Source organism: Osmerus mordax, chromosome 3 (genome assembly GCF_038355195.1).
Source record: "Osmerus mordax isolate fOsmMor3 chromosome 3, fOsmMor3.pri, whole genome shotgun sequence".
Classification (NCBI taxonomy): Eukaryota; Metazoa; Chordata; class Actinopteri; order Osmeriformes; family Osmeridae; genus Osmerus; species Osmerus mordax.
In genome coordinates this window covers 7,243,234-7,267,514 of record NC_090052.1, presented here as the reverse complement: position 1 = coordinate 7,267,514, position 24,281 = coordinate 7,243,234, and the positions used below count along the sequence as shown (strand labels likewise).

General features: G+C 42.1%; 1 protein-coding gene across 1 annotated transcript in view; it reads left to right on the top strand.

Annotated features, from left to right (window-relative positions):
* Window positions 1-24,281, top strand: part of rabep2 (rabaptin, RAB GTPase binding effector protein 2) — a 69,695-nt gene that overhangs the window by 29,946 nt on the left and 15,468 nt on the right. The window contains exons 5-7 of the mRNA XM_067230768.1: window positions 8,686-8,781; window positions 8,882-8,980; window positions 22,771-22,890. Of these exons, the coding sequence (XP_067086869.1) occupies window positions 8,686-8,781; window positions 8,882-8,980; window positions 22,771-22,890 (315 nt within the window). The remainder of the gene's footprint in view (window positions 1-8,685; window positions 8,782-8,881; window positions 8,981-22,770; window positions 22,891-24,281) is intronic.

Sequence of the window (24,281 nt, the reverse complement as noted above, 5' to 3'; positions counted from 1 at the left end):
TCTCCTACAATTTTTTTCCAATCTTCCCTAGAATTGGCACATATCATCGTCAGAGCAACCCTCACTGTAGTTATCAAAAGGTTTTAGATTTTCAATACCGTTTGTCCGGTACAGGCAATCAAAATTGGCAACAAAGCAACCAAACAGGAAGTTTGGTCATATCTCACCAAATCTTTGAGCTATCAACACGTAACTTTGTTTGTCACAAGGAAGACACTACAACATGTTACCATGTGCAAATGCTATTTCATATCTCCAAAAATGGTTGATAAGAAAAGCAAATCGAATTTATCGCTAACGCTAAAATAATGCTTTACACATCCGCCGGTCAAAAACTGATACTTTGATTCAATCACAAGTTCATATGAAGACTCTTGAGAATGTTTAGTACACAAATCTCAGAAAAAGTTAACTATGAGATGAAAAGTAGATTTTTGGTGAATATTTGAAACATGCATGCTTGGCTAATTGCTAAGGAAATTTCCAATGTAATGTGCTCCTCAGCACGCACGCTCCACATTCTCACACACTCAGCCTTTCCCTTGACACACGCGCAAGCTTGGCGAGACGCATACACAATATTTCAGGCAATTGTGGGCTGACCAAGCCCCCACTCATTCCTTGAAGTGAAGGCCCTTGTGGATCTTGATGGTATTGCATTTCAGATTTGGTATTCCATTGGTTCGCAATGTTTGGAAGAATCCGCCATTGCTGCTTGCAGCTATATTTATTATTGGTGGCCAAGCCCCGAAGCGGCGAAGCCACTTAAGTGTTTCTACCTTTTCTTATTATTATTATTATTGATGGCCAAGCCGCGAAGCGGCGAAGCCACTTGTGTTTCTAACTTTTCTTTTTGGGTGTGCTCACGCCTTCGGCGAGCATAACCATTGTTCTCTCACATATATATTTATTTTTATTGTTTATTTTTGCCCCCCTAAGGATCGAACAATATTTGGACTACATATACACTGCCTGTGTCAAAATGTTCGTCTTGGTCTCGATTGCGTTGCTTGTATTTTTATTTACGTTCCGTTGCACGGTTTAGGAGGTTACAACGTTTTTGTGGCAAAAAGTGCCTTTAGTTAACGAAGGGTAATCAGTGATAGCTACGTCACCACGTCAGCACACGTTGGCAACGACGCATAGATTGATGTGCAGTTGCACAGCGAGTATCGTGCTGTGGTGTACTAGCAGCACATGTACATTTAAGCAAATCAAGACCTGCATGTACAGTAAGTAATGTCACATTAAAGAATGTATTTAAACTCAAGCTTGTGTGGTGCGTCGCTGTCTTCAATGCCACAGCCTAAACTTTATGTCAAAAGAAACATTCTAATTTCTGGCGCTTTCAAACAATCCCCTCAGTGACGTTTGGCTAGCAACAGCAGCTAGCTTGCTCGTAGGAAACTTCTTTTGAATTAGATGTTTCCCCCTAAATTAATGTCACAATAATACACAATAATGTGTTTTGGGGGCATATTTTCAGTTAGCAGACGGTACTGTTTGAATCGCGATTCCATCTGAAATACTGCCGGTGACAACGTTGTTACAGTAGCTTGTTTCAAAGGGGGTTCTTGAGTAGGCTAAATGCTTGAAAATATCACTAGATGGGAAAAACTTAAGGGGACGAACCCACCTGCAACCGATGCAAGCGAGCACACCCTACAATTTCCCCAGAAATTGTACCCTCTCTAGTTATTATTATTATTATTAATCATCTTCCTCTCCCATTGGAGTCTATGGCAGCCCCTAGAACCGTATGGTCACCTTTTGTGAAATTTGGCACACTCATTAAGGACCCTCTTTATTCTCACCAAGTTTCATGTCTCCCATTCGAGCACTCTAGCGCCATCAACGGGTCAAAGTTGGACTTGTGTTTACACACGTAACTTTCGAACTGTATGACCGATTTTCAAAAATGAGGTAATGTTGGATTCCCTATGACACCCTATGACGTCAATTTCCAGTTATATAGATTTTCCGCAATTTCCGGTTTTATCAAAAACCTTTGAAAGCCTACTCCTCCTACAATTTTTCTTCAATCTTCCCCAGAATTGGCACACATCATCGTCAGAGCAACCCTCACTGTAGTAATCAAAAGGTTTTTGATTTTCAAAACCGTTTGTCCGGTACAGCCAATCACAATTGGCAAAAAAGCAACCAAACAGGAAGTTTGGTCATATCTCAGCAAATTCTTGAGAATTCAACACCAAACTTGGAATGATCACTCGGAACCCTCTTCTGAGGATGTCCAATCAATTTGGTGTCATGTGATCACTGGGCGTGGCCGCAGGAACCAAAAATGTGTTTTGGCCAATAACTCTTGATTTGTTTGCCTTTATTACAGTTTTTCTCGATTGGTTACACACATTTTCTGAATGCATACCGCATACTCTCAGAACTCTACACACAAATCAAAAAAACACACACACAATGGGCAAAACCCCTCACTTCTCCTGCAAAATAAAACTTAACATTCAAAACAATGTTATTTAATCTCAAAATGGTATTTTGTTTTCAAATGACAAACACAAACCATCATATGAATAGACATTTATAAGAACCATTTGAACACTGATGTGCTCAATGTAAAACACTATGATGAATGGAAAACACTTCTTCTTCATTCATCATAGTGAGTTAGGCCTTTTTTTGTTCAGTGTTACATTTACTAAAGACAGTACATACATAAGTGTGTTGTAAAATATTTGAGAATATTGTTTTTATACTCAGAACACAGAAATACACGGTAACAAATATATTTTACGTATTTTTCCCAGAAAAACAATGTACACAGTGTATATCCCAACCAACACAAAGTTGCACATACAGTGGTCTACATACAAAACAACAGAATAATTTACTGTATAGTGTATACAGTTACATTATTATTATTTTTCTTTGTATTTGCCGTAATGTTATGCCGTTATTTTCTAGGACCATGTTCATGATTTTAGTTTCCTGTTCAGGAGACAGAAGACGTTCCCGACCACCTTGTGTTGGTAATCTTTTAGTTCTGCCAAACAAATAGTAAAATACTGTAAATACTGTGTAGGAATACAAAGTAGGAATACATTTTCCAATTACTTGAAACATAATTTATTTTTACAGTCCTACAGAACAGTCCACAGGCAATACTGTACTACTGTACTCATTGAGTACTGTATTGATCTGCAGTAGGCCTACTGCAATTTTGTAGTGAGAGTAGATTTCTTACCTATTCTCGTTTTGGAAAGTCCGGATGATGGATGTTACAGTGTACCTGCTCAAATTTGGCTGTACTCTTTGCCCAGCCTCCCTCATTGTTAGCCCATGGTTGACTACATGGTCAACCAAAGCGGCTCGGATCTCATCAGAGATTATGGTCCTTGGCCTTCCTCATCCTCCCGTCCTCCTCCTCTTACTCTCACTCCTCTGTCTCTGTTTCCAATGTTGGCATCCATTGCTCAAAAACAGAAGAGGTCACCTGTTGCCCTTTTATGCTAAAGCTCTGATTGCTAATTGTAAAACTGTGTGACATGTGTTTGTCCATGCGATGAGTCAGTGTGGGTATTTGAATGGCAGTGTGTTCCTTGTGAAAACAAAAGATTTTCTTCATGAAAATTGTGCCAAATGCAGAGAATTGTGTGTAGTGTTTTGAAAAAAGTGTGTTTTAGAACTGCAATTTGAGTGTAAAGCAGGAATTGTGCTTGTAGTTTAGCAGAATTGGTTCATGGGGTTGGTGCATGAGTTACATGTTTTGGTCATTGTGTCTCAAGTACCAGTATTTGTGTGTAAACAATTGAGAAAAACTGTAAGTGATTCCTTTGTCTCATGATATCTTGGGAGATCCCGTGTGTGACACATGATAATTTGTGATAACAGCCGAATTGATGCGGCCGCCATTTTGAATGACAGAAAAAACATGTTTTCTCCACTCCTACAAATGTTGTCCAATCTTCACCAAATTCGGCAGATATTATCTTCAGACCAAGCCTCACAAAGCCTGTAGAGGTTTGAAGTCTTGAGATATGCAATGGCTTACGCTGTAACTATCTAACATTATTCCAAGCAGCTAATCCCATTTGCAATGTCCATTGAAAACCCAGCAACACAGTCCAATAAATCCACCTCCGCAACGTTGTTGAAATAAAAGATGAAAATCTCAGGTTTTTATTCCTTGGTTTCCAATTTACAAGAGAGAATGTGAGCTGACTAATACACTTATTATAGTTGCTAATGAGATAAAAAGAAATTCTTAATATTCTTAATTATTAAAAACCCATCGACACTGTATGACTATGTTTAGCCTGTGTTCTGCTCCTCTCTCTCACCAACCGTCTCTGGAGGAGGGGATCCCTCTCTGAATTGCTCCTCCCAAGGTTTCTTCCATTTTTTCTCCTGTTGAGAGTTTTTCTGGGAGTTTTTCCTTGTCTTCCTTGAGGGTTTAGGTTGGTTGAGGGGCAGTTCTATGGGCGTATGTGAAGCCCTCTGTGACATGCTTGCGTGTAAAAAGGGCTATACAAATAAATTAGATTTGATTTGACTTAATAGAAATAGCTAAAAGTTAGCAGTTAAAAGGTAAGAAAACCGTTCGCTTCCACAGCTCTCAAGATCTGAATCACACAAAATGAAAATCAACGTAATGTAGCCGGAGTTGGCTGGTTCTTGAAGAGGCAGTACATTATTTTACCAATATGTACAAAATCCTATAAAAACGTGAATTCTAGTATGCTTTTAACCTTTTATGAATTATTTCACAGGTTAACCATTACATGAACTTCCAAATGAATTGTACATTACATTTCACAATTGTGAAATGTAATGTAGTCTTTCAATAGGTGAAACTGTCTGACTACTAACCTGAACTTCATTGCCACAGCCTAAACTTTGTCAATCTGTTCATGAAAATAATAAATTTCAGCCTAAACCTTACAACGGAACGTTTAATCGAATTCAACCAACGCAATCCCTACCAAGACGAACACAGCAGTAGTCTAGTACTGTACTGTAGTAGTTACAATTTACCGGGCAGAGGTGTCAAAAGTATTCACATTCATTACTTAAGTAGAAGTATAGATACTAGGGTTTAAAAATACTTCTGTAGTTGTTGAAGTATCAATTCAATCATTTTACTCAAGTAATAGTATAAAAGTACTGGTTTCAAAACTACTTAAAGTATAAAAGTAAAAGTAGTAAGGGGAAAAAATTGACAAAAGCTTAGGCACAGGGGTGTATAATGCACGACCCCACCTCCCCCCAAAAAACATTTTTCCAAAGGCCATAATGACTTGTTATATTGAAATGTTAATGTTGAAAAATGTGGGCTGCACCTGTTTATTCCCATTGAAAATGAACGCATTTTAGTACAATGCAAATACATTATATGTGTAGCCTACTACTAAGCATTAAAATTTGTTTCATGGAGCGGAAGATATGATGACTAGTTGCCTATAAGTATTGTAATGCTGCAAAAAGTCCAAATTCAGAGGCATGTTATCAATAGCCTTTATTCAAATTAGACGGCAAGTTTGTGAAAGCCATTAGCTTGTGGTAGCCTACTTGGGTGCGCAGAGCTTGCAGCGCATTCGAAAGGAGTTGTTTTTGCATCCAAACATGCCGAAAAATTCTTCCAGGTACGGCCAGGGATGTAGAAGGGTTGGCTAATCTTCCTAGCTACCAACCTCCTCGCTGGTGCTTGGTTCGGAGATTTTGCTTGAGTTCTCAAGTCTCTGCCACGGACATCTTCGTAGGCTAGCGTCACTGTGTCCAATCCCGACCGGTTTTTAGCTAACATTCTGATAAAATGCCACTTCAAATATTGATAAAAATAATCGTATCACGTTTTCAGCTGATTTACTGATTTCACGTTAAGCTTTAACTTCTTACCTTTCGAGCTAAATATTGTTTAAAAATTTAGAGTTAGCTTAGCCTTTACCAAATTTGGCACAGATCATCATCAGACCAAGCCTCACAAAATACATCACATGGCGTTTTAATTTTCGCAACCGTTTGTTAGTTACAGCCAATCATATTGAGCAACTGATCCGGAAAAAGGGAAGTGAGGTCATATCTTAGCCAATCTTTGATGCAATGACTCCAAACTTGGTGTATGGACTCAGGACTCTCTTATTAAGAGGTCTGAGACAGGTAGTGGCTTTTGACCTCTAGGGAGCACTACAATAGGCAGGATTGTGTGTTGACCAATAATTGTTGATTTGTTTGTCTTATTTAAGTGATTCCTTTGTCTCGTGATATCTTAGTATATCCCGTGTCTGACACATGTTAACTTGTGATACCAGCCGAATTGATGTGGCCGCCATTTTGAACGACTATAACAATTTTTCGCTACCTCTCCTATAAAGTTTGTCCAATCTTCACCAAATTTGGCACAGATCATCTTCAGACCAAGCCTCACAAAAGACATGACATGGGGTTTTGATTTTCTAAACCTTTTGACTGGAACAGCCAATCAAAGTCGTCAACCAAGCCACCATAAAAGAAGTGAAGTCATATCTCAGCACCTCTTTACTGCATTGACACCAAATTTGTTATAAGGAGTAGGGACCCTGTTCTAAAGAGGTCCAATAGGTCATGCCATTTCACCTCTAGGTGGCGCTGCAATAAGCAAACATTTTGCACCAATTATCTTCAGATCAAGCCTCACAGGAAGTGAGATATCTCAAGAAATATTTGCTGAATTGACATCAAACTTGGTACAGGTGCTCGGGACCCTGTTCCAAAGAGGTCCACAAAATGTTGTGTCATCTAACCGCTAGGGGGCGATCCCGTGTCTGACGCATGTTAAATTGTGATACCAGCTGAATTGATGCGGCTGCCATTTTGAATGAATGAATAAAAAGTTTTTGGTGAATATCAAATATTCACCAAATTTGGCACAGATTATCTTCAGACCACAATCACCTTGACATGTCAAAATAGGATAGAATTTTAAATGAATGAATAAAACCTTTTTTGTGAATATCAAATATTCACCAAATTTGGCACAGATTATCTTCAGACCACAATCACTTGAACATGTCAAAATAGGACAGAATTACAGCTGTTTAAACTTGACCAAATCTGACAACTGCTTGCCACAGGAAAAACGGCTTATATTTTTACACAGAAAAAAAGCCAAAGCCAACAAGCCTGTCATCTCACTGGTTATCTGTTTATACTATCAAACCTCACCTCACTCTATCAAAATGATTTTAGATTTTCAAAACCGTTTGTCCGGTACAGCCAATCGAAAAAGGGCAGCAGAGCCGCCAAACAAAGTTGTGTCGTATCTCAGCATATCTTTGATGGATTCACACCAAACTTACTGCGTGTACTCGGAACCCTCTTCTGAGGATGTTGAAAGTTTCTTCTGGGTCATCTGACCTGCTTGGTCACCCCATTGCTGCTTGCAGCTATATTTTTGTCATTGTATTTTTCATTATAAACAACAAACAAAATAAAAGTACTCATATTTGATTTTTCTGACTTTCAAGGCTCAAAACTATGACCATTTTGTTTGCATATGCTCAAAATATATTTGGGAGTCTTATGGACTACTTGTACATAATTCACTGGACAGGTTCAAGTGGACACTGCACCTTTAAGGGCGCAGTGAGTTTTTGGCTACATTGTGGGTAGCAAGCTACGTTTTTTGTCATTGTAGGCCTACTTGAATAAATGACACACAAAGTTGTGTGTCAAAGGGGATAAGTTTGCCGACCTCACATCTTTCCAACTCCTTACAGGAGCATTTGTGCGAGTGCAAAGAATTGTTGTGGTGCGACCCGTTTTAATTTCTCGACAAAACGCTCGCTAATTACTGCACAGTATGAGCCTGCTGTGAGCTGATACAGTGACCGGTCCAAAGTTCTATCCAACGTACATAACCAATTCAACTTCATCTTTAGATTAAGTGAAATTATTTTATTGACTGTTAATATTAACCAATCACTCCCTTTCACTTTGCTTCATATATTCGTAAATATTGCCGTAATGAGTGGGATTTGACGATATAAATGATCGACGTTTTTCTATTGTCAAATAATATATTGCCCAGCCCTACTCCCACACATAACACTAAAGGTTTTACCTCATGACCTCACTGACTGTAGGAGCCATTCATTTATTGTTGCTTATTTTTGGTTTATTATAGGAGCTCTAGATATAGCGATAAAGATTTAAGTTCACTTTGTGTTATCATTATTTATGTTCTGTTAGTGTGCATGTGTTAGTGTGCACCTATAGGAAACTCCTGTATCGCCTATTTAAGATGGTGCAGTGACCCAGGCCGGGGGTGTGGCAGGTGTACGCAAAAACAGTCATTGACCGTGTCGGCGGGTAACGTGAGACGAGGCGCGTTATGCCTCCCGCGTTAAGACAGAACAAAGAACTATAGTTTAGAACGGACTCCTCTTTAAGTTAAATAACAGTTTTATGTTTGTTTCATTCGTGCAATAAATCTACTCATCAGGAGGAAAAGAAATAACCAGTTTCATCATCTTATTAAACACACGCGTCAGACTACAGCACCAGCCCCTCCAAGGAAGTGAACGGAGAAGGGGAAAGTTTAATGGACTCAGAGAAGCAAAAACTTAACCCGTTTATACACTACACTGATTTTTACACTGACATGACTTTCTTCACACTAGGTCCTGCTATTCACATTGGGTCTGATGTAGGCTTGTGCTCTCTCTTGGATGACAGGTGGTGGAGCAACAGGGAGAGCTGAGTCGACTGAGAGAGGAGAGGGAGCAGTTGGAGAGAGAACTAGAAACTCAGACAGCTGAGACACAGAAGCAGGTGAAATGAACTCACACATAAACACACATTTATTAAAGATATTGGCCCCTCAGATATGAATGAGGACATTTCTTCAAAACCAAGGTGTGTGTGTTTGCAGGTTTCAGTTCTCCAGTTTCAGGTTCAGACCTCCGAAGGCCTGCTCCTGGAGTTGCAGAAATCTTTTAGCCAATCACAGAATGCCGTACAGAGCCGTCTGGTGAGTAGCAAGCGAACATTTCATTTACACTCACATTTTACTCTGACAAGTGTGTCTGTGTTGACATCGTACTGCTACTATATGGTTTAGCATATGAGTGTATTTCAACGCTAGTTTAACACTACTTTGTCTAGTGTCGTGGATTAATAATCTAAGTTTTTACCCAATATCCAAGTTTTAAAACAGCACGGAAACGGCAGCAAAGTATGATGCAAAGTGTTTATTCGAATCTAACACAAAGGATTGATTCCAACAAACTTGAGTGTGGTCTCGAGATCAGACTGGAATTTTTCTCTGTACATTTGCTTATATATTTACTCTCCATTAATTTATGATATTTTATCATTGGTACATTATATCTGGTCACAGATGCATTCACACCCGGTTGGTCAATTGAAACAAAATTTACATTGCCAGTATTTTTCCTCTACCTTCCCCTTCCAGGGCCCTCGTGAGGCCTTGCCGCCCAGCTGCACAGGGACACTGAGTTTAAGGACATAAATCTATCCCCTGATATCAGGCGCTTGTAGTTCTCAATATCTGGGCTTTGTAGTCCCTCATGGGAGAGGCCTACACACATACTTCTCTCTTGTACTCAAACTCTATCTATCTGGTCTTCCACATTTGGCCTCTATGTTTTAGTGGTAATACTAATCAGTCAACAGCTTTGAATCTGGTTTTCAGTAATATACCATATCAAAGTAATAAAGGTGATTAAGAGGTTCATTTTCAATCATATAATCCATAATCATTTCTCCATCCTCATAATAACAGCAGTGTGATGTTTTTTCCACAACATTTCCCCCTGTGGGACTGACAAAGTCCCAACACAACCCATACCGGAAACACCACTGTAATTATTCAATAGAAACAACACTGGAAAAACATAAATGCTGATAGAATACAAAACTTTCAAAAACACCTTAGGCAACTAAATCATACTCTTCCCAAGTATGCATTGTAACAGTAGAACCATCACAAATACAGAACAGGGTATTGTTAATTTCCATCTTATATATAAATGTCATCATGTGCAAAGCTCAACCGTGGTGACTTTCCTACTTTCCAATACTTGATTAAGCTATCTGCTTATTGCAACACATAGCGGGGTGTTAAGTAAAAGGGTTTGGGGTGACGGTCCATCCACCATCCACATTGAGTAGCTCAGCACTGACGTTCTAATACTTATATTAAAATTGGTCCGTTTCATTAGCATAAGTGTTCGTTACGTTTCATCATGACAGCTAATATCTCTCACACAAGGTCTGTTGGTCCTATGATGGGCTTGTGAGCAACAGGGTCTTGTATCGTTACTGTACCCTACAGAAGTAAGTTGCAGTTAACAATAACACTTTTACACATCCTCATAACCTTGCATCCTTTTGCTGAAGGCCTAAACTTAAAGGGCATCTCTGAACAGTATACACGACAAACAAAACAAACAACAAAAATGCTGCAATGATAACAAAACAAGACAATACAATATGGTGACAACAAAACAAAACAGGGGAACAAGAACATGGACATGACATATATTTGAATTTGAATGAATTGAGACAGTGGGGCAGCGCTCCATGCAATTCATAATAACGGTGCGTGAGTGTGAAACATTGTGACTAATACTGGATGTTGAAGATGAATGTCTGATGATGTTCAGGGATAAGGGAATATGTGATGATGTTCAGGGATAAGGGGATGTGTGATGAGATTCTGGGGAAGGGGATGTGTGATGAGGTTCTGGGGAAGGGGCTGGTTCTTCAAGAAGGGGCGTCCAAGAGTAGGCAGTATATGCAATTAGGGAACAGAATTGTCCAGGGTGGGACAGACCAAGTGGTCGATGACATCCTCCACAGCCAAGGCTTCTCTTCAGGAAAACAAACTTAGCCAGTGAAACGTCTCCAATCCACCATGTGGTCTCAGCGGTTCAGGATCCGGTGAGCAGCTCTGCTTCGACTTCCATGCTCTAGACTCCTGGAGGTTATGGTTGGTCATTGGATCGTAGGCTGGTGGTTCCTGGGTCATCGAGCCGCTGGATTCCGTGTGATGGTCCTGGTGAACTGAACGATGGTGGCCACACCGGGCTTGAACCAGTCGGGCTGGTGGAGATGGGTCTCTGCCGGCGGTCTGGGTTGTTGGTCATTCAGCTAATTGGGATTGTCACCTTTACGTAGACCCAATCTCCAGGAGCAACCGTCTGCAGGTTCTCTGGAATCTCTGCGTCCTTTTCCTTTGTGGCACCTTTCGCCTGTTGAAACACCATCTCCCTCTCCAGTCCCATTGAGGGGAGGACCCTCAATGGGTCTTCTTAAATAAGGAACTGGTAGAAGTCTTCCAGTAGCCATCTCATGCAGTGTAGAAATGTCAGGTGGTTAGTACTCAGGTGGTTAGTATTCAGGCGGTTGGTATTCAGGCGGTTGGTACTCGGACGCATTACCATTAGTGCCGGCGGTAAGGTCTGTAGGCCTACCCAGTTTAACTTACCATCAGCCATGATCTTTGTTACCTTGATTTTCAAGGTACCGTTGCTCTCTCGACTGTCCCTTGTGACTGTGGATGATAAACACAGCCAGACCTTTGTCTGATTGTTAACAGTTTGAATGCCAATTTAAATGTTTCGGCCACAAAATGCGGTCCATTGTGATCCCAAGTCTTGGAAAGACCTCTACACAGAAAATGTTGCTACTGATCGGGAATCTGGATCTGCAGTTGGCACTGCCTCCCTACCCATCTACTGAACCGACAGATCACTTAGTACCAAGATGTATCTCAGTCTTCCTATACGTTGTGGCATCTTGTCTACACAGTCTATAGCAGTGATTCTCAAATGGGGGTACACTGCGGTAGAGATTGGGTCAGATGGCTGCAGGGGCGGATCTACCGGGGTGGCATGGGGTGGCAAATGCCACCCTAAACATAGCCTTGCCACCCCAGCTGCCACCCCAGTTGGCAGCTTTGAAAACAAAGAAAAGTTGTGGCTCATCGGACATTTGCGAGAGCGAATTTCTAATATCCGAATGCAAGTAAATGCAGCACGAAAACAACTCCATCCACCCTCCCCACACCGCCACCGAAGTTGCTTTCATTTGAACACATGGAAGGCGCAAACTGACCATAGAAGGCTTCAACTCAAGGAAGAAATCGTAGGCACAGACCACACCGGAGGAATGAGGTGTTAAGCAATTATCTATTAATGACTAAGAATAATTACAAAAGTGCAGGGCTATACGGAGTTGCAATGTTACTTTTCCTGTTGAATTGAGGTTAATAACATTAACTCGTGAATTATTTGGGCAACAAAGCAACAACAAAGATGACTGTGGTAAAGTTAGTTTGAATATTATGAATATTGATATTCAACAGATATTCGGACGCCCAGTATTGTGTTATTTTAACCGGTGTTTAGCACTGCTACGACCGGCCGCTTAGCCAATGCTTTTGGCTGCCTAAACAACGCGTACGTTTAGGGACCGTCAACAAAGTACACATTTCAAAAGTCAATAGCTTTTAAACAACATGAACTAGGAGCGTCAAAATAATGTTAAACTGTTGAAGATGTATGCATTCATGCTGCAAAGCCTTTATTTTGTTCATTTTCATCTCAGGTTATTAAAAAATATTTGATTCAAAATAAATCTTCAAACTTCAATAGCTTTTTGGTCATGTGACCTATAATACTCAAATTCATTTCAGTGTTCACTGACTATGCATACATGTTGCACAGCCTTTAGTTTTTTGATATCACACACATTTGCCACGGGATGCCACCCCTCAAAATCTCCTGCCACCCTCTTGCCACCCCATGAATATTTTTCTAGATCCGCCCCTGGATGGCTGAGCGGCTAGTGAGTCGGGCCACCAATCAGAAGTTTGTCGGCTCGACTCCCGGCCGTGCCAAATGACGCTGCGTCCTTGGGCAAGGCACCTTATTTCAGACACTTAACAGGCTCATACTATGTAGCCAGCACAATAATTTGGAACGGTGAACAGTTTCTCTGGAGGTACTTTGTAGGTGTCCACCACCCCTGCAGCCAATCAGAACTGAGTATTCACCCTGACCATGATATACATATGTATATATATTATTTATATAGTTTTTTATCAAACATGTTTGGGGCCAGTCAAGGGATACTTGGCTGAGAAATTTTTTATAGGGGGTACATTATTGAAAAAAGATTGAGAAGCACTGGTCTATAAGATGCCTAAATGGTCCGTCAGTCCGACTGTGTGAAATGGGAGCATAAACTGAACTGAGAAACATAATGTGCAAAGTACACTATCAACTGTGGCTTCTAAATATATGGTGTCCCCCATACGACCTAAAGGTGACATATAATTATCCCCCTGGTGCAATGGTGACCACCATGCGCATTCCTAATAGCAAATACATCAGTTACATGAACACAGGTGTGTGGTAGTTGCCAGGTTCACCGTGCCACACCCTTGAATGGTTAGTTCTGGTGCAGACAGTATGACCTCGTAATCAGGTCTTCCGGCCTGTGTTAAGACAAAATGTGGGTTTGTGAGTAAGGCGTATAGTTGTTGGGATGTGTAGAAAGTTACTGGGTGTCCCATCGTCATTGATGATGCTTGTTTGAAAACAAAAGCAGCGGCTGCCGGTCCCTGATAGCAGGGTGGCAGTCCTGCCACTATCTAGTTATGTACTGTAATAGGCTAAGGTTGTTTCCCCATGGGCGTGTCCTGTAACAATACAGCAGTAGCATATCCAGATCGTTAGATGATGATGACATATAGATGAAATGGATTTGAGTAATCGGGATTGCCAAGGGCGGAGGCGTCACTTTTGAGAGCTGAAAAAGCTCCCTCCGCCTCTTCGGTCCACTGCAATGTAGCAGCATTGTCTGCCCTGCAGCCATAGTAAGGGCTCGCAAAGGTGCTGATTTGAGGGCATAATCACAAATCCATGGTCTGCTGTATCCCGCCATTCCCAACAAGGTAAGCATCTGTCCCACTGTCTGAGGCTTTGGAGCGTTGACTATGGCTTCTATCTGTGACAAAGCTACCTGTCTCGTATCCCCACTAAGCCGCCTTCCCAGATAATCTACTGTTGTCTGACAAAACTGTCTGACAAAACTGTAACTTGTCTTTGATGACATTATGACCTCCCTCTGCCAGCTGTTTTAACACCGTGACAGAGTCTCTTTCACACTGCTCCTTTGAACTACTGCATACTAGAATGTCATTTACATATTGGACTACGGTGCTGGCAACATGCAGATTCTGCAGGTCTTGGGCCAACACCCGATTAAACACCGCGGGGCTGTCCAGGAATCCCTGGGGTAACCGAGTGTAGGTCAATTGTCTGCCTTCAAAAGTGAAAGCAAACAGGTACTGTGAATCAGGGCTTAGGGGGACTGAGAAAAAAGCAGAGCACAGATCAATGACAGTGTACCATTTGGTACCTGGGGGAATGTTAGAAAGTAATGTATGTGGATCGGGAACGACTGCCTTTGGAACGTTCACAATGGAGTTAATTGCCCGCAGATCATGCACCAATTGATAATCATTAGTGTGGCTTTTTTATTGGAAAGATGGGTGTATTACAGGAGCTCTTAGTTTCTATCAAAACTCCTGCATTCACTAGACCCGTAATGGTGGGTTTAATCCCGTCTATGGCGTGTTGTCGGAGTGGGTATTGTCTCTGGTAGGGTAATCTTACTCCCTCCTTCGCGTGTATGTGTATGGGCTCTGCTGATTTTATGTAACCTACGTCTGTCTTGTGTTTTGACCATAATGTTGGGGGCACCTGTCTTAACAAATCTTCATGTTCTGAAAGTAAGCATTGTTTGGTTGATGTTTGTATATTAAGTATCACTGTTTCTGCTATCCCTACGTTGTAATTTTTAGCTGAAATTCTATAAAAGAGTGAGTCAGGGGATATGTGTGTGTTCTTATTATTTGTGGGCCTCCATTCTAATATCTGTAAAGCTGCCTTAGCCATTGGTCCTAGCTCTCTAGTTCTATGTCCTTCTGTTGTCATCAGTGTTATGTGGGGGACAGAGTCCTGGACTTGATACCATTCTTGTAACTCTGGCCTACAAAGATATCCTGGCTGATGATAGAGTACTGTTTTTTATTGATCATCTCTATCCAACAGTCAGCATAGTCCATGTGGCTTTGATGTTCGTCGTACAGAAGAGTACAGTGGAGCGGCATGAGTTGCGATTTAGGTTTCCCTACTAACGCTTGGACCCACGGCTCCCATTCTCCCCATAATTGGATTAGTGAAGATTCGTGTGGGACCAATTGTAGCCAGTACGCCAGCGGTGGCGTCAGGCAATGATCGTCTTCTGCTGTTGCATTTGTTAGTGAACTTAGGACATTCTGTAGTGTATTTTCTACCATTACTGGCATGATCTGGTTTGCTGTGGGATTTTCTTGGAACTCCACCCGCAAGCCACTTTGGGTACATTCGATATTGGCTTTTAATATACAAAGAATGTCTCTTCCCAGCAGATTGATTGGAGTGTGTGCTGAATACAGTAGAGGTGCCATAATAGTTTTTCCTTCAATTTGCATTGTGAGTGGCTCCGTAAGGGGTCTCACTTTTCCAAGAAAAGCCTACAGTCCGGATGGATGAACTTGAGAGGGGGAGACTCTTCCCATTTTTCTTTAAAAAATGTGTTTGTGGTAGTGAGATTATTTGTGACATATTTTCCCCCTCAGGCTTTTCTGAGCACCTCTATTGCCAATCTGCAGCTGGCGCCACATACGGATTTGTCGGACAATTTCTTCTTATATGTCCTTGTTGTCCACATCCCCAGCACCTCCATGTTTGCTGATTGTTAGTCAGATTGGGGTTGGACTGTGCTCGTCTGTCCTGCTGTGGGGGTGGGCCTCATCCTTTTCCCCCACGGGGTCTCCCTCCACGTTGCATAGGTCCACCTCTTCCCTTCCAGGATTGATAGTTGTCATCTGAGGGGCCACCATGCACTTGGATTGGTGGCAGGGTGGTACCTGGGGGTTTGACTGGTGCTGCCTGCATGGGTCCTGGTAGAGCAGGAGGTTGGGGTGGTGGCTGGAACATCACTGGGGCCTGGGGTGTCGGGTTGTCGGGAACCAGGGCCTCCGCTTCCTGTTTTTCTTTTCTGCAGTTATTGACATGATGGACTATGTGTCCTGAGAGCAATGGCCAGTCCATTGTCATCAGGCCTACCACACAGTCACTGTGTGGCACTTTTTGTGGCACTCGACACTTTTGTACATCTTGAAGCATTGCCTTAATTACCATCAGCATAAACAGTCTCTGTGTGGTGTTGTTTGCGTTCCAGGCACTCCCAGTCTCATTTCTCCACCTGCTTTGCTCCCCAGTCTTCCTCCATCTCTCACCCAGTGCTGCTGTTGTATGACTTAAGTGCACGGCCCCTCTGCTGCTGAGCTGTTGCCATGCACTGTGGGGGTCCACGTTTGGTCTGACTTCAGATGTTGGCCAGGGTGTCGACATCTTGTCACAGCGGTTTCGTAATTTTGTCATCAGGTTGTTTATTTCATTATTTCATGTTTATTTATGTTGTCCCACTCTTCCAGCGATCGCTCTCTGCTTTTTTGTTTGGGGTGTTCCCCTAATGAGAGATTTGTTGCATTGGAGGTGCTGCGTTAGTTTCTTTAGAAACTAACCGTCAGAATTGTTTTTTAATCCCATGACAGTTTTTTTGTAGTTGTTGTTTTACAGACAATGAATTTGCTTTGGCAGGAAAGTGCATACATTAAACATATAGGAATCTTAAAAATTTTAATATGAGGTCTAAACTATACTAAGTACGTAAACTAACATTTTTCTGTCTAAATATGGGGGTGGCTCCTATGGTCATACTGGTGGGGGCTCTGTCCCTATACTTCCTTTATTCCTGTCTCTGTAGGATTGGTTATTTAATCTTGGTTATTTTCTCTGTCTTAATCTCTTATTGCTCTGGTTTTTTTTATTTATGGGGCTTTATGTTGACCTCCACCTCCTCACAGCACGCTAAATCAAAGCATCCTCCTTTCGGCCAAACTGAATTGCATTTATTTATGAACTGTTGAATTAACCTTTTGTCGTCTGGGTAGCGTTTTTATTTTTTTTATTTGTATTACCTCCACTGGAGCGTCACCTGGCTGTCCAAAGCCTTTCGACTGTTTTTCCCGTGAATGATCCCCCGTATAAATGTGTTGTGTTCTGCTGACCAAGGACCTGGAAAGATCTGGTTGGTCATTGGTTTCCCTGATTTTCTTAATTTCTACCAAATAGCTTATTAGTCATCCTAATTAGTTTTCTGAAGCTCGGTTGGGGTCCTACACCAGCTTCTCTGATATATCGTTTCTTGGAGGTTCAGTTTTATAATCCTTGCTTAACCTACTGGGAACAACGGTAATACTGAGTGATGGATGTGTGGCTGGCCTTTCCCGTACTGCTATGGTCTGCCCTACGGGCACTTTTAAACGGAAGTCACCAGAATAGAGGCTACTGCAGTCTGTTCCAAACTCTGGGCTAGACTGTAGAGTCAAACCAATGATATAATGCTTGTTGCCAAGACACGCCAGGGAAAAAAACTTCTTTTGGGGCTCTATCAATGATTTGGTGATCTGCCAAGCTTTGAGTTTTTCAGCTGAGCGTCTGTGTTGGTTTATAAATCAATTTATAGATATGTGTGTGTGTTTGTTTCAATCAATGCTAGAATAGGTGTGGGTGGAATTGAATCACTATTATCTAGTATGTCAATTCATTAGAGTGACACACCGACTTCAACTGGATCTTCTCGGGTATTTGATGTGTTTAAGAATAATCTTTTTGCTTTAGTTTATAAACAATACTTTGCACAAATCCTTGTCCTGTTCCTCTGATTTCGGATTGCTGTTAGTGTTACACAGGCCTGATGCCTCTCCTCCCAGCTCGTTATGAAATGCCCTTGTTCTCCTATCTATTGCAGCTCAATAAATCAGACACAACTTCAGTGAAAACAACGAGAGGTACAGAGCCATAGAGAGGGAGTGTGAGTGTGTGTGGTGAGTGACTGTGTGTATGTGCGTGTTTGTGAATGGGTGAAGGGGAGGGCGTTGGGGTGAGTGTGTGTGTGAGTGAGAGGGAGGGAGTGTGTGTGTGGGTGTGTGTGTGTGTGAGAAATATGTGTGTTGTGGAGGTGTGTGTGTGGTGTGTGTGTGTGTGTGTGTGTGTGTGTGTGTGTGTGTGTGTGTGTGTGTGTGTGTGTGTGTGTGTGTGTGTGTGTGTGTGTGTGTGTGTGTGTGTGTGAAATATGTGTGTTGTGTTTGTGTGGAGGTGTGGGGTGTGGTTGAGAGAGAGAGGGTGGTGTTGAGAGAGAGAGAGAGAGAGAGAGGGTGGGTGGGGGCGAGAAGAGAGAGAGAGAGAGGGTGGGTGGGGGTGAGAAGAGAGAGAGAGAGGGCGAGAGAGAGGGGGGGCGAGAGAGAGTTGAGAGTTTACATAGTCTAGATAGAATTTGGATAAAGTTTGAGAGTTCAGAGAGAAAGAGAGAGAGAGTTCAGAGAGAGAGAGAGAGAGAGAGAGGGTGGGGGACAATCGAACTGCCAACGTTTCTTGTTGTGTTTGACCACAGGTTCTTCTAGCTTCTTGCTTCTAGTCATATACAAATGTCCGTGATTCAGATGATATGATCAGTCACAGACCCAGAGAACTCATGAAGCTTTAAAAATGAGCTCTCCCTCCGGCTCGCTCAAACTAGTTTTTTTCCAAAACTCTCGCTTTCCGACCACCCCAATCTGTCTGCTGGTCGCAGTACTCCGTGGTGTTCCTACGGACTCGGTTGTGCTTGATTTTCACAGAGGTTTACAGGCTGTTTCGCTATAAAATGTAATTTCTTGGGTTAAAGGGAAAACTATTTCCATTTACGGGGCGGCTTGTGATCAAAATTACTATTTTGCGGGTCGGGGATGTTATTTAAACGTTATAAGTTGGAGAAATATGTCAGCCTATTTTTCTCCGTTTTATAGTTAAAACATTCTCATGTGGAGCAGCCTGGAAATATTTTGCCTAGACTATGTCCGAAAATAAGATGCTCAGCTTATGGTTTTTTACACTTTTTTCACTCTTTTAGTGACAAATAAAATTGCACAAGTTTTTTCGTTTGCAGTTATTCAACGGTTTGAATAATGCCACACTAATACTAAGTCCTTAAGGGACAATCGGGGGAATGTTAGTATTTTTTTTTTTAAACCAATTAGATGAGTCTGTTCCTTTCAATTTTTAACCACTAAGAGAAACGGACAATGTCCGTCCAGCAACGCTTCTAGCGAGAGCCCTAAACGGGACGCTCTGGGCTGTCTCGCCAGAACTCCCAGCTTGTGCGGCTGGTCCAGTTGTTCGTTTCTCTCTATTTACCAAGATATACAGTAATATATATATATATATATATATATGTACATATAGTCACTTATGTGACTTTTATCTAATATCTGCTTATTTGGATACATAGGCGAATTTACATGCAAGAATTCTGGACACTGATGTTCTCTATCGCTTTTACCAGCGATGCTGGTAAAGGCGGTTCTACCCTTCTCTTTTTACCAGGAGAATATACTACCATTCCCTTTTTACAAAGAGAATATGCCAACTTTTATTTCGTATACTGCTACCGTACACGAAGTACCTTACCCCCTGTCCGGGAACTAAACTAATGATAGTGGCTATATACTAATCTACTTTCTACACACGGACGTCCATACGTGCCCTGTCTGAACCTCCTGTGTCTAACAATAGTGCGCTTTAACCGTTGTATGGTCAGACTCTCCAGATCAAGCGCACAGCTAAATTTATTTAACCTAGCCTGACCTAATTTCGGTGTTTTGCTGCTATGGCGATCCAGATTAAGATGATATCGAATGTTAAGCAAGTAAGCAACCAGCAAATTATAGCTGTACGTGACATATTAATCATTCAGTCTTTCCGCACCATGGTTTCTTAACAGGCAGGACACAGAGTACATATAAAAATGTTTGCACCGTACTTTGGCCTCCGTGCTCTACGAATGTATTTAATCTTATCTGAAGAAATTGTTCTTTTGGAAAAAGAGACCAGTTTGGCCTGGGCGGATTCACACCTCGGACACGCATATAATTGAGCAGATATTAAAAAGAAAAAAATCTACTTACCTTTTAAATTTGGTGGCCGGCGCATTTGTCCGAGGGCTTCCCCGCACAGGGACTGGGATCCCCTGGTCCTCCTGGCTGGCTCGCCAATTTGTCAGGAAAAGAATAAGCTAAGTTTTTAACCAATATCAAAATGTGAAACAGCACGGAAACGGCAGCAAAGTATGATGCGAAGTGTTTATTCGAATCCATCACAAAAGATTGATTCCAACAAACGTGAGTAGACCCCGGAGTCTGACAGGAACATTTGCTTATATATTTACTCTCCATTATTTTATGATATTTTATCATTGGTACATTATATCTGGTCACAGATACATTTATGTATTTCACACCCGGTTGGTCAATTGTCACAAAATTTACATTGCCAGTACTTTTCCTCTACCTTCCCCTTCCAGGGCCCTCGTGAGGCCTTCCGCCCAGCTGCACAGGGACACTGAGTTTAAGGACATACATCTGTCCCCTGATATCAGGTGCTTGTAGTTCTCAATATCTGGGCTTTGTAGTCCCTCATGGGAGAGGCCTACACACATACTTCTCTCTTGCACTCAAACTCTATCTATCTGGTCTTCCACATTTGGCCTTGTTTTAGTGGTAATACTAATCAGTCAACAGCTTTGCATCTGGTTTTCACTACTATAGCATATAAAAGTAATAAAGGTGATTAAGAGGTTCATTTTCAATCATATAATCCATAATCATTTCTCCATCTTCATAATTACAGCAGTGTGATGTTTTTTCCACAACACTAGCCAATGAAAATACACGATCATGTGTTCTGTACACATGCGGTAAGCATCAGTGTTCTTTGGATAACATGTTTTGCAAGGGACTGACATGAGAAGAGTTCAACAAAACATCCAGCAGGTGGTGGTATACAGTCAAATTGAGATTTTATCGCATAGTTTGGAGATGTTGAAGCGTGATATGTTATTGTGGAGGACATAACTACGTCCCCGGATATGTTGACAGCATTGATGGTCAGTTTGGTGACCCTGGATCAAGTTAATATCCCCGGAAAAACTGCAGCGGCGAGTGTTTACTACGAGGATAGAAATGCGGTCGGGTTTGGACAAGTGTAGCGCATGGCTAATTTACCGGCGCCAGCGTCTCTTTACCGGCTCTAGTAAAGGCTAAGCTAACTCTAAATTTTTTAACAATATTTAGCTCGAAAGGTAAGAAGTTAAAGCTTAACGTGAAATCTGTAAATCAGCTGAAAACGTGATACGATAATTTTTATCAATATTTGAAGTGGCATTTTATCAGAATGTTAGCTAAAAGCCGGTCGGGATTGGACACAGTGACGCTAGACGTGGTCAAGACAACTTGCTGAAGTTCAAACAGAGCATCAGAATGGGGAAGAAAGGGGATTTAAGTGACTGTGAACATGGCATGGTTGTTGGTGCCAGACGGGCTGGTCTGAGCCATCTCTAGGGTTTGCAGAGAATGGTCAGAAAAAGAGAAAAAATCCTAGTGAGCAACAGTTGTGTGGACGAAAATACCTTGTTGATGTCAGAGGTCAGAGGAGAATGGGCAGACTGGTTCGAGATGATAGAAAGGCAACAGTAACTCAAATAACTCGTTACAACCAAGGTATGTGGAATACCATCTCTGAACACACAACACGTCGAACCTTGTAGCAGATGGTCTACAGCAGCAGAAGGGTGCCACTCCTGTGCTAAGAACAGGAAACCGAGGCTACAATTCGCACAGGCTCGCCAAAATTGGACAATAGAAGATTGGAAAAACATTGCCTGGTCTAATGAGTCTCAATTTCAGCTGCAACATTCAGATGGTAGGGTCAGAATTTGGCATAAACAACATGAAAGCATGGATCCATCCTGCCTTGTATCAATGGTTCAGGGTGATGGTGTAATGGTGTGGGGGATATTTTTTTGGCACACTTTGGGCCCCTTAGTACTAATTGAGCATTGTTTAAACGCAACAGCCTACCTGAGTATTGTTGCTGACCATGTCCATCCCTTTATGACCACAGTGTACCCATCTTCTGATGGCTAATTCCAGCAGGATAATGCACCATGTCACAAAGCTCAAATCATCTCAAACTGGTTTCTTGAACATGACAATGAGTTCACTGTAGTCCAATGGCCTCCACAGTCACCAGATCTCAATCGAGCACCTTTGGGATGTGGTGGAACAGGGATTTGGATAATGGATGTGCAGCCGACAAATCTGCAGCAACTGTGTGATGCCAACATGTCAATATGGACCGAAATCTCGGAGGAATGTTTCCAACACCTTGTTGAAAGTATGCCACAAAGAATTAAGGCAGTTCTGAAGGCAAAAGGTGGTCCAACCTGGTACTAGCAAGGTGTACCTAATAAAGTGTCCAGTGAGTGTATATTTCAAATGTAAATGTGGGAGGGAGTCAGGTGGCTGAGCGGTTAGGGAAGCGGGCTAGTAATCTGAAGGTTGCAAGTTCGATTCCCGGCCGTGCAAAATGACGTTGTGTGCTTGGGCAAGGCACTTCACCCTACTTGCCTCGGGGGAGAATGTCCCTGTACTTACTGTGTCGCTCTGGATAAGAGCGTCTGTTAAATGACTAAATGTAATGTAAATGTGTGTTGAGGAGAACATTTTGCTTTCTGTATTGATGCATATGTGTCTGTTCAGATAGGGCTTTTCAATGTTATTTTGTGTGTATGTTTTCCCAGTCAGCGTTGTCTCTCTCTCAGAGGCGAATGTGTATGGAGCTGTCCAGGCTGAAGGGACAGGAGACAGTGGAGACAGATGAAGGAGGAGACACCAACACATCTTTTAGTCCAGCTTTACAGGTATCTTTACAGTGTGTGGCTTCCATGTTTATCATCCGTCAGTGCTCACTTGTTGTAAGTCCACATGAATCAAGTCTCCTGTTTTAAATAAGCGGTTGAAATTGAGTGAAAAAATATGCTGATTTTGTACGTTTTATCACTGACAAAGAAATGATCAGTCCATAGTTTTAATGGTAGGGTTATTTGAACAGTGAGAGACAGAATAACAACAACAAAATCCAGAAAAACACGTCAAAATTGTTATGAATTGATTTGCATTTTAATGAGTGAAATAAGTATTTGACCCCCTTTCAATCAGAAAGATTTCTGGCTCCCAGCTGTCTTTTATACAGGTAAAGAGCTGAGATTAGGAGCACACTCTTAAAGGGAGTGCTCCTAATCACAGTTTGTTACCTGTATAAAATGCACCTGTCCCCAGAAGCAATCAATCAATAAATCATATTCCAATCTCTCCACCATGGCCAAAACCAAAGAGCTGTCCAAGGATGTCAGAGACAAGATTGTAGACCGACACAAGGCTGGAATGGGCTACAAGACCATTGCCAAGCAACTTGGTGAGAAGGTGACAAAGGTTTGTGCAATTATTCGCAAATGGAAGAAACACAAAATATCTCCCTCGGTCTGGGGCTCCATGCAAGATCTCACCTCGTGAAGTTGCAATGATCATGAGAACGGTGAGGAATCAGCCCACAACTACACAGGAGGATCTTGTCAAGATCTCAAGGCAGCTGGGACCATGGTCACAAAGAAAACAATTGGAAATGCACTACGCCGTGAAGGACTGAAACCCTGCAGCGCTGCTCCATGGTGCAGACCATCACCATGGGCAAATGGCTGCCGAGGGCAGGTGTGGTTTGTTGGGCTCCACTCGTGCTCTCTGTATTTTACAAATTATTTTATTGATGATGTGTGTTTGGACTTATCATTTTTCACCGCATAAGGGTACTTTTGCCAGCTTGCCAAAAGCTGATCATGTTAAACTCTACTTGTTTGGACATGGACACAATACGTTGTACTCTATATGGTCATCATCCTGGAGTAAAAGCAAGAATAGGAAGAATGGGATTGCCAACAGACCAGCTTCAAGGCAGGGCCGAGAACATGCATCCAAAGCGCTACTGTTAGCTGTCATGCTGTTAGCTGGGGACATCTTAACCCCGGACCGACCACGTCTGAACAACAACAGGCTAATTCTGTGGTGCAGGTGAGGCCTGACATCGGTGGAGCAGCGCGGATACCGCCCATGCATACACTAGAACCGCGCAGAGCAGCGCAGTGGTCGGAGCAGTTGTTGGTACAGAGCCAGGAACTACCGGAGCAGCAGCGATACGTGGAGGAGTACACCGCTTCTGTACTCTGCCACTTGGGATCTTCCAACTGCGGCCAAACTG